A 10,436-nucleotide genomic window follows, 5' to 3' on the forward strand; every position below is an offset into this window, starting at 1 on the left:
AAAGGATACACCGTAATGTTGGTTGCTATAGGAAAGAGAACTGAGAGAGAAGACAACTTTTTTTTTCCCCCTTGTACTGGGGATTGAACCCAGGGTCTTATGCATGCAAGGTAAGCTTGCTACCAACTGAGCTATATCCCCAACCCTGTTGCATTATAATTTTTTAAAAATATTAAGATTTATTATATGTCTTATGTAGGTGTGTGAGACTGAATAATGCCCCCTCATCCTAAATCTGCATATCCTAGTTCCCTGAACATTTGATTGTTACTCTATTTGGCAAAGGATCTTTGCAGATATATTAAAATGAAGGATCTCAATAAGGAGATATTACTCTATTATCTGGGTTAGTTAACTGTAATTTCAAAGATCCTTAAAAAAGAAAATCAGAAGGAATGAGACTTGGGGTGAAAGAGAAGTGCTGGCAGAAACAGACATTGCAGCCATGTGCTGTGAAGATGGAGGAAGGGACCAAAAGCCAAGGAATAAAAGTGGTTGCAACAGTGCAGACTCTCCTCTCAGTGACTCACCTGCTAAAGGCAATGGATTTTGGACTTCTGACTGTGAGAACTCTAAGATAAATTTGCATTCTTTTAAACTACTGAATCTGTGGTAATCTGTTATAGCATCAATAGGAAATTAAACAATGAGAGTAAAGCAGAACAAAGGTATAAGACTGGACTCTCTCTAATGGTGACAGATAATATTTTATTATACATTGGTACATACAGCTAGATTGATACACATGATTTTTTTGAGGAGGGGTATACTGGGAATTGAACTCAGGGGCACTTGGCACTTGACCACTGAGCCACATCCCCAGCCCTATTTTGTATTTTATTTAGAGACAGGGTCCCACTGAATTGCTTAGTGCCTCATCTTGGTGAGGCTGACTTTAAGCTCACGATCCTCCTGCCTCAGCCTCCCGAGTCACTGGAATTACAGGTGTGTGCCACCGCACCCAGCTGATGTTTTGCCTTTTTATTTTTTTCTGATTTTTGTTATAATTATCCAATCACATTAATTGTATAAAATGTTTCACTGTGACATTTCCATATATGCATATATCATACTTTTGTTGTAGCCATCCTCCCTACTACTTTCATTTGTCCTCCTCTCTCCCCACTTCCCCAGTTCCTTTCTCCTTTCCTAGTTCCTCTTCTGTTTCCTATCACCTTATTTTTCCCCCCACTGTGAAGGAAAGCATGCAATACTTATTTTTTTTATGTCTGGCTTATTTTGCTTAAAATGATAACCTCCAGTTCCACCTATTTTCCTGCAAATGACATGACTTTATTCTTCTTTATGACTGAATAAAGCTCCACTGTGTGTGTATACCATTTTAAAATTCACTTATCTGTTGATTGGTATCTAGACGGATTCCACTTCTTGGATATTGTGAATAGTGTTGCAGTCAACATGGGCACACACGTTATCTCTTGTATGATGACTTTATTTGCTTCTAGTATATAAGTAGGAAGCATATTAAAGACCATCATTACATGGGACTTTCCTGCTTTACCTTAAATGGAAAGGAATATTTTTCCTTCTTCCTCCTTGTTTCTTTCTTCATATTACATTTTTTTGTAGGTGAGTGCTATGTGCTGATGAAACATCCCTTTTAGTGATTCTGATTCTGATATTCAAGTCCTGTAAATTACAGGGTGCTTGAAGTCTTATGAAAACTCTTACTCTCTAAAATTATATTAATTCTAGAAGCGTTCTCCTAAAAGGACATGAAAACTGTAATATTGGACAAATAAGTACTGTACTCTAAAATAGATATCCTGGAGAAAATACTCCGACATTTCTTGTATAAAGATTGGTAGCTCTGAGTGAGATTGTTTAATAGAGAAAGAATAGTTCAAAATTGGAAGATGTTGAGGGAATGATGGTTTGATGTCGTTAACTTTCTGATTTATTTTAATAATACTGTTGGAAGTGAGAGGAATGAAAATGCAGAGGTGTTGTAGCTTTCTTCAGATTTCACTTCCATTCAGGAGATGGAGCAGAAAATATTCGTAGTCAATAGCTTGTCTAGCATTTTGTTAAGTAGAATTAACTCTGAAGCCACTAGGGCTGTTTTTAGAGAATATATATTACATACTGTGAAGTTAAACATTAACTTATGAGTGCTGAACGTGGGCAGATACATTTCAATGACCACAGGAGGTTGATTGCCAGAACTGATTCAGCAAATCTGGTAGGGAAGGGGTTTTCTATTTCTCCCCTGTCATTGTGCCACTCTGTGTCTATGACTAGAAGAGTGAAACCTTCCCGGTTAGAAGACAATCTTCAGATACAAAGAAGCTGGCTTACCCTTAGAACCTGGAAGCAGTTTTCTTGATCTTGAACTAATAGCAGTCCTCAAAAGGGGCTTATTCTTTGTGGTATTTACAATATATGGAAGAGAGCGTGTAGCGTAGTGGGATCTCAATTCATAATCTTTGAATGTATGAATGAATTCAGCAAACATCCCATCATGGTCACATACAACTAAAGACCAGGAATCAGGTCTCCTGTTTATTTTTTTTTTAAATAATGCTTGCTTAGTACTTTTAATAATTCATTCTCTGCTCATAGTTTTATTTCTGTCTAGAAATTGTATTGATATTAACTCCCAATAAAGGTTAGATCTCCTTGGCTCTTAAGATCAGGCTCTAAGTCTCTTCTGAAAGAGGATCAGTATATTCCCTGCCATTTCAATTCTTTGTATGGAATCAAGGTGACTGACATCTACTTATAACAAGCTATGATATAGCCATGATTTTGGTTCCTTCAGGTCAGGGGAGTAAACCATAAAACTCAAAAGAAGTTGGGATTAGACAAATCTCAATATTACTGTAGGAAGTTAAAGCGCTCTGTCCTTATAAATAGATAATGATAAATGAAAGTTTATCTCTCTATTCCTCATTTATTTATGCAATGAAGCAGGATAAATCCCTCCCTTTTCTTCTTCCCTTAACACCAACATAAAGGCAGTTTTGAAACCACTACTAACTGAAATATACTATGGGCTGCTGGGCTAACTCTATAGTTATAAGTAAGACTGATCTTCTACAAACAAAATTGAGCAAATTCTCTTGATGCTAATTATTGGGGAAAAAATGCCTAGATTTTATCTCTCCTTCTTCTACCTGCTTGTAGAAAATTGCAGAAACATCACATTTCCACCCCCTCTAAACCACAGACAAGTGTTTGCTTTTCATTTAATGTGTGCTTATTATTTAATTCTACCTGCTCTCCTCAAAATACAAATTTAAAAATTTAATTGGATTAAGGAAAGTCTACCTCTTAAATGCTAGGTACTGACAAAATGAAAATATATAATAAATTGTATTAAATGTCAAGATCACAAACACTTTCTACTGACTTTAATTAGCTCAAAAATAGATATTTATCATTTTGTCCCTTTGAGCACCATGTGTTTTGTTTCCAGTTTACCCTTCTATCTCTGAATTAATGCCTGTGAAGTACACAAACTCTTCAGTGGCCACAGAACTAAGAGAAAACAATTATTCTTAGTACTATCCTCCATTAAACAGCTATTAAGAGTTCCAACTGATGTTTTATTTGGGGAACTAAGATCAGGAATATGTTTTGAATAATCTGAGGGAAAATGGCAGCCTGGTGGAGCTCCAGTGGCTCATTAGCCCAGATGGGGAGATGGGAAAGTTGCCTTTCACCAGTATGAGAAATCAAAAGAAAATGAGAATAGGCAAGAAGAGGCAAAGGAAAGAAATAAAACATCAGGTTTAACCTGACACAGGAGTTACAGCATGCCCCTTGGAAGAGTGGAATGGTGGAGGACAACACCTGACCTCTGCCTAATACTTGTTTCCAGCAAAGAAAGGGACATACCCGATTCTTTCCAGTTCTGCAGGCCATTTTTTTCAGCTGTGTAAGTTACCAGAAGCAGTCCTAGTTTAGCAGGGCTTGGAAGGACACAGAAATGAAATCTGGAATTTCTGACAGTGACAAGTGACAGATTAAATAAAGATAAGGATATTTGAAGTACATTTTCTGGAGCAGTATATCACTTCTTCATTCAGTTTAGTACTGAATCAAGTTGTTTCTCACAGATTAATTTATTTCTTCATTTATTCATTGGCAAATGTTGAGAGCCTACTCTATGCTAGACTCAGTTCATTGTGCTTGGGAAATATCAGTGAATAAACAAAAGTCCACTCTTCCCCAACACATACTCATAATGTGTGTTTTGAATGCAAGGACAGAATGAAATCCATTTCTAGTATGAAAACATGAATGCCGGCATATGAGTCTAAGAAAACAGGGAATATTTTACACTATAATTATTTTTTATTTACATTTTGTTCTTAAAGACATTTAAAGATGGATAGTCTTGACTCATGGAGGCATTATGAAAATTACTGTAATGTACATGGTTTTTAATTTGCATTCATTCATTCAGGAGATTATATCCCTAGAGCTGAGTATTGGTGTTAGGTGCTACACAATGAAGCCATCTTTTAAAACGATTCAGCAGCATCTTTGAAGTGAAAAGACTGTGCATTCCACATGTTTCAGTTTGCTAACATTAGGCCTTTCTGTGTATATTTATGCATATGAACCTATACATCCAAGTTTCAGGACATCAGCATTGTCAAGACTGTTCCTGACTAAGCTTGGTTCCACAGATACCAAGAAGCAAACCATAAAGACTGTATCATGAGGACCTTTTGGCATATTCATTAGATTTTGTTTGAAAGACTTAGTGTGTGAAAATGCAATTCAGACTTACCTTTTCTTCAACAGATAAGGTTTTATAAAGAATTATAAAATCACATTTGATTTTTAAAAGAACATTGGATTTTCTTTTATATTGTCAATGACTCTATAAATAACATTTGACTTCTGTACATTTATAGAAAATACTTTTTTGGCTATCCCAATATTTCTTCTGTTGGTTTATTACTTGAAGTCAACTCCTAAGAGACTCATTTTCTATATCCTGATATATCTAGGGCATTATCTGTTTGGATCTGCTAAGCTCATTTAGTCAGAGCTAATGAGAACAAAGTCTCAGCTCCGATACCCAAGGGACTATCTGGTCATGGACTGCATATTTGCTATCTCAGCTCTTAAATATAATGGTGAATTTCTTTCAACAGCATCAAAGCTTTGGCCTGATGAAATTCATGTGGTTGTTAAAAAAGCATTTTACATAAATATCTAATCTTATTTACTTATTTGATCACTAAGTATGAATAATTTTATTATTGTGAGAATCATTAAAACGGGCTTTAGTGTATCTTTTATTAAACTCTTCAGAGAATTTCCAGTATTTGCAAAGCATTGTCAAGTTCTGGAACTCAGGATTTCTCCAGTATTGGAAAAAATGAGAATAACATAAATAGAGAGCATCAGATAATAACAAAACTGTATGTAATAGGGACGCCAAACTCTAAAGCTAGTATTTTACCTCAATTCATAGTTTAGTAATAAGCAAAGTCACTTCTGCATGATGTATGAAAACTACAGAAACAATTTGAAGTTGTGGCCCATTGATTATAGATTTAATAACGAGTAGATTACTTAGCATATGAACAGAATTTAGTTATTCTTTGCTAAAGGGAAAACTTAAATTAATAAGTCCAAGAATAAACTGATTTTAGTTTTAAAAAGAACACTTTTTAAGTATAGAGAGCAAAAGACTTCTTTGTTTCCTCAATCTGTTGTGCCTAGGTAGCTCAGTTCAGGATGAGTGTGCTCCTTGCTATGTTTAATCCTGTTTTTGTAGATGTGTTAATGGATAAACGGAGGGGTGAGATGCCAGATAATAGTTAAGTAGGAGAAAGAGGAGTAAAAATGGTTTAGGGGCTGCAGACTCATTTCTGTGTGAGAGTCCATTAAAACTAGTTGCCTTTCTTGATCCTCAGTAAGCCTGCCTTTTATTACTTCATTCCACTCACACCCAACTGATATAGGAGAGTGTCGGAGTAGAACATGAAATAGGCAGATAATCAAATTTTATCATTGAAAACAAACTCTTCACTTTGTTTTTCAAAGGTGATGTACAACCAGATGTCCCTGGCACATACAAGTGCTTTTACTCACCCACCCAGATTCTTGTCTTGTGGAGGAAATATTGGCCAATAATAGATTTAAAACAATTTTCTTAGATTTATTAAAGGAAAGTTGACAAACAAAAATTGTATATATTTAACATGTACATGGTATTTGGGATATATGTATACATTGTGAAATGGTTATCACAATCAAACTGACAAACATATCCATCACCTCACATGTTACCTTTTTTTGGTATAATGCATAATAATAACATTTACAATTGAGTCTCTTAGGAAATTTTAACTTATTATTATTAACTATTAACACGATACTGTACATTCTTCCTAGATCTTAGTCATCTTGTAATTGAAAATCTGTATCCTTCAACCAATGTCTCTTCATTTCTCCCACTCACCAATCCCTGCTCACATGCTTCTGTTAGTATGAGTTAGACTTTTAAACAATTCCACATATAAGTGAGGTCATGCAGTGTCTGTTTTTCTGTGCCTGGCTTATTTCTCTTAAAATTTCTTCCAGTTTCATCCATGTTGTTATAAGTGAGGATTTCTTCTTTTTTAAAAAAAAAAATCAAACATGCAAACTTTATTTAACAAAAGTAACAGGTAATGTCAAACAGGCACTTATATTAAGAGAAAAACTGACTAGGAGAAATTTTATTAAACACCTTACAATAACCTACCTGCAGTTGCATTGAACTGAGCTGGTGGTCTGAATAACACAGCTCAAACAGAAGTATGGACGAATGATTTGTGCATTTTTTTAAGTATTCATTGAATACTACCTTATATACACATAGACATTAAATTTGTGATGTATTTAATTGATGATTCCAGATATATTTCATTTCTGTTGCTTTTATTGGTAGAGGTAGTTTAAAGATAGGAATATGGGGTTCTGGGTCATGAATCATATAATGAACCCAGCTTAGACTCTGTTAGACAACAAGTCTCCTCTATTCCTCTTCAAACATTAGATGAGTTTTGGGTACTTGTTTGGAAAGTTCTCTAGGTAACATGACATGCTGGTACTGATAGTGCTTGTCTGAGTAGTAGATCTGTATATGGGCCATACACCAGTGCATATTTGGGCAGAGAAGAGACAGAAATGGACGACCTCAGGAATGGGTGAAGTGGAACTCATGTCTATTTCATGCCAGGAGAATGAAACTAAGGTTTTCTTCTTTTTGAAGGTTTAGTAGTAGCATTTCGTTGTGTGTGTACCACAATACCATCTTCTTTTTCATCCACTAATGGGCATTTTTGATTGTCTACATATCTTGGTTATTGTGAATAATGCTGCACTAAACATGGGAGTTCAGATATGTCTTTGAGGTAGTGATTCTATTTCCCTTGGATAAATGCTCAGAAGTGTGACAAATGGATCATGTGGTAATTCTATTGTTAGTTTTCTGAGGAATCTCCATTCTGTTTTCCACCACATCTGTACCAATTTACATTCCCGCCAACAATGTTTAAGAGTTCCCTTGCTCCACATCCTCACCAATACTTGTTATCTTTTTAATCTTTTGATGATAGCCCTCCTAACAGGCAAGAAGTGATATCATACTCTGGTTTTGATTTGGATTTCCCTCATGAATAGTCATGTTGAACACTTTTTCATCTAGCTCTTGGTAATTTCCATACATCCTTTGTAAAATGCCTGTTCAGGTCCTTTGCCCACTTTTAAATCTGGTTATTTGTCTTTGCAATTAACTTCAGTTCCTTATATAGTTTCCATATCAATATCATATCAGATACAGGGTTTACAAAGATTTTTTTCCATTCTGTAGCTGCCTTTTCATTTTCCTGATTGCTTAATTTGCAATGTAGGCACTTCTTAATTTGATAAAACCCCATTTGTTTCTGTTTCATTTCTTGTGCTTTTGGTGTTCAAAATAAAAAGTTATTGGCAAGACCAATGTCATGGAGCTTTTCCTCTATTTCTTTTAGGAGTTTTAATCTATTTTGAGTTGACATTTTTTGTGTGGGATAACATGAAGACCCTTAAGACCCACCCACCCTTCCTACCTCTCCTTCCTTCTTTTCCTTTGCATTTGAATATCCGGTATTACTAACACTATTTAGTGAAGATAATATCTCGTCTTCTTCTTTATTGTATATTCTTGCTACTTTTGTTAACAAGTTTAGTTATCAACTTCCATGTAGGCTTATTTCTGGGCTCTCTGTTTTGTTCGATTGGTCTATATGTCTATTTTAAGTGAGTGCCATACTTTTTTGATTACTATAGCTTTGTAATAAAATTTGAAACCAGTGACTGTGATACCCATGGCTTTGCTCTTGCTCAAAATTGCTTCAGCTCTTCAGAGTCTTTGGTAATTTTATATAAATATAAGATTGTATTTTCTACTTCTCAGAAAAGTACCATAGTAATTTTAATAGGGATATGATTGAATTGATAGATCACTTTGGATAGTATGGACATTTTGACAATATTAATTTTTTTCTGTCCTTGAACATGTAATATGTTTCTGTTTATTTGCTTTTTTCTTCAATTTCTTTTACCATTTTCATGTATTTTAATAACAGGTAATGCTGACCTCAGAAAATGAGTTTGGAAGTCCTTCTTCTTCCAGTTCGTTTTTTGAAAAATTTGAGAAGGTTTGATAATGTTTTGTATAGTTTGTAAGAGCTTAAACTTTTCTTTGGGGGAATTTTTTTTTAATTACTGATTATATCTCTTTACTGTTTATTGGTTGCTCATGGTTTCTACTTCTGTATTACTCAGTCCTGGTACACTGTATAAGAATTTATCCATTTCTTCTAGGTTATCCAATATTGGCATATAATTGTACATAGCAGTATCTCACAAACTCTTGTATTTCTGTCCTCAGTTGTAATTTCTCCTGCTTTATTTCAGTTTTATTTATTTATTCATTTGATTCTTCTCTCTCTCTCTCTCTCTCTCTCTCTCTCTCTCTCTCTTGCTGTCTTTGGTTGGTCTACCTTAAGTTTAATTGCTTTTTAAAATATATTTTAAAGAAAACAACTCTTGGTTGTTCTATATACTTCAGTGCTCTGATGATGCAATGGTTATATCGTCTTGATAAATTGACCCCTTTTTTGTTACATCACAGCTTCCTTTGTCTCTTTATTGAGTTTTTGCCCTAAGATTTATTTTGTCTGAAATAAATATTGCTATATTATTTTTTTCTTTTGGTCTTCATTTATATGGAATATCATTTTCCCCCATCCTTTCACTTTAATTCTATGAAAGGTGAAGTGAGTCTGTTTTGGGTAGCATGTAGTTGGGTCGTGTTTTCTTTCTTTTTATCCAGATAGCTACGTTATCCCTTTTGATTTGGGAGTTTAACCCATTTACATTAAAAGTAATTATCAATAGGTAAGGACTTACTAGTGCTATTTTTTTTCCTGGTTGTTTTGTAGATTCATTGTTCCTTTCTTTCTCTAATTCTTTCTTTCTTTGTGGTTTGATATACTTTTTAGTGGTTTGGTTCGGATCTTTTCTTTTTATCTTTTTTATATCTAGTATAAGCTTTTCCTTTATGGTTATTCTAAGACTTATATATCATCCCATAACTGGCTATCCTTAACTTAAACAACTTACTTTGCATACACAAATGCTACACTTTTATTTCCCTTCTCCTATGTTTTTTTAATATAACAAATTATATCCTTTATTATTTATATCTTAACAAATTATCCAACTTTATTTTTAAGTTTTGCCTTTTAATCTTTATGCTAGAGATTTAATTGACTTACCTACCACCATTTTACCAAGAATTTGACCAAGTAGTTGACAATATATTTTACCAGTGTTTTATATTTACATACGCTTTTTTGTGGGAGGGTGGGTACTAGGGATTCAACCCAGGGATGCATAACCACTGAGCAACATCCTAACCCCAGCCCTTTTCATTTTTTATTTGAGATAGGGTTTTGCTAAATTGCTTAGGACCTCATTAGATTGCTGAGGCTGCCTTTGAACTTAGGATTCTCCTGCCTCAGCCTGCCCATCCTCTGGGACTACAGGCAAGAGCCTGGCACCTGGCTACATATGTTTTTATGTAACTAATTATCATTCTCTTTCTTTATCTTTAAAGAATTCTCTTTATAATTTTTTGTAAGGTAGGTCTCATGATGATGAACTCTTTTGTTTGTCTGAGAAAGTCTTAATTACTCTGTTTTTTTTTCTTTTTTTTTTATTTTTTATTGTGGGTTGTTCAAAACATTACAAATTTCTTGACATATCATATTCGACACTTTGATTCAAGTGGGTTATGAACTCCCACCTTCACCCCATACACAGATTGCAGAATCACATCAGTTACACATCCATTGATTTACATATTGCCATACTAGTGTCTGTTGTGCTCCGCTGCCTTTCCCATCCTCCACCCTCCC

At 34.6% G+C, this 10,436-nt stretch overlaps 2 protein-coding genes across 7 annotated transcripts in view; one reads left to right on the forward strand and one right to left on the reverse strand.

Moving 5' to 3' along the window:
* Positions 1 to 10,436, forward strand: part of Marchf1 (membrane associated ring-CH-type finger 1) — a 732,725-nt gene that overhangs the window by 20,198 nt on the left and 702,091 nt on the right. The window lies entirely within an intron of this gene.
* Positions 6,612 to 9,889, reverse strand: LOC125612843 (cyclin-dependent kinases regulatory subunit 2-like). Its single transcript, XM_048791740.1, is given in 1 exon segment — positions 6,612 to 9,889. A coding segment is annotated over 1 exon segment (282 nt). The 5' UTR covers positions 7,136 to 9,889; the 3' UTR covers positions 6,612 to 6,853.

This window comes from Marmota marmota, unplaced genomic scaffold (assembly GCF_001458135.2).
Source record: "Marmota marmota marmota unplaced genomic scaffold, marMar, whole genome shotgun sequence".
NCBI classification, from domain to species: domain Eukaryota; kingdom Metazoa; phylum Chordata; class Mammalia; order Rodentia; family Sciuridae; genus Marmota; species Marmota marmota.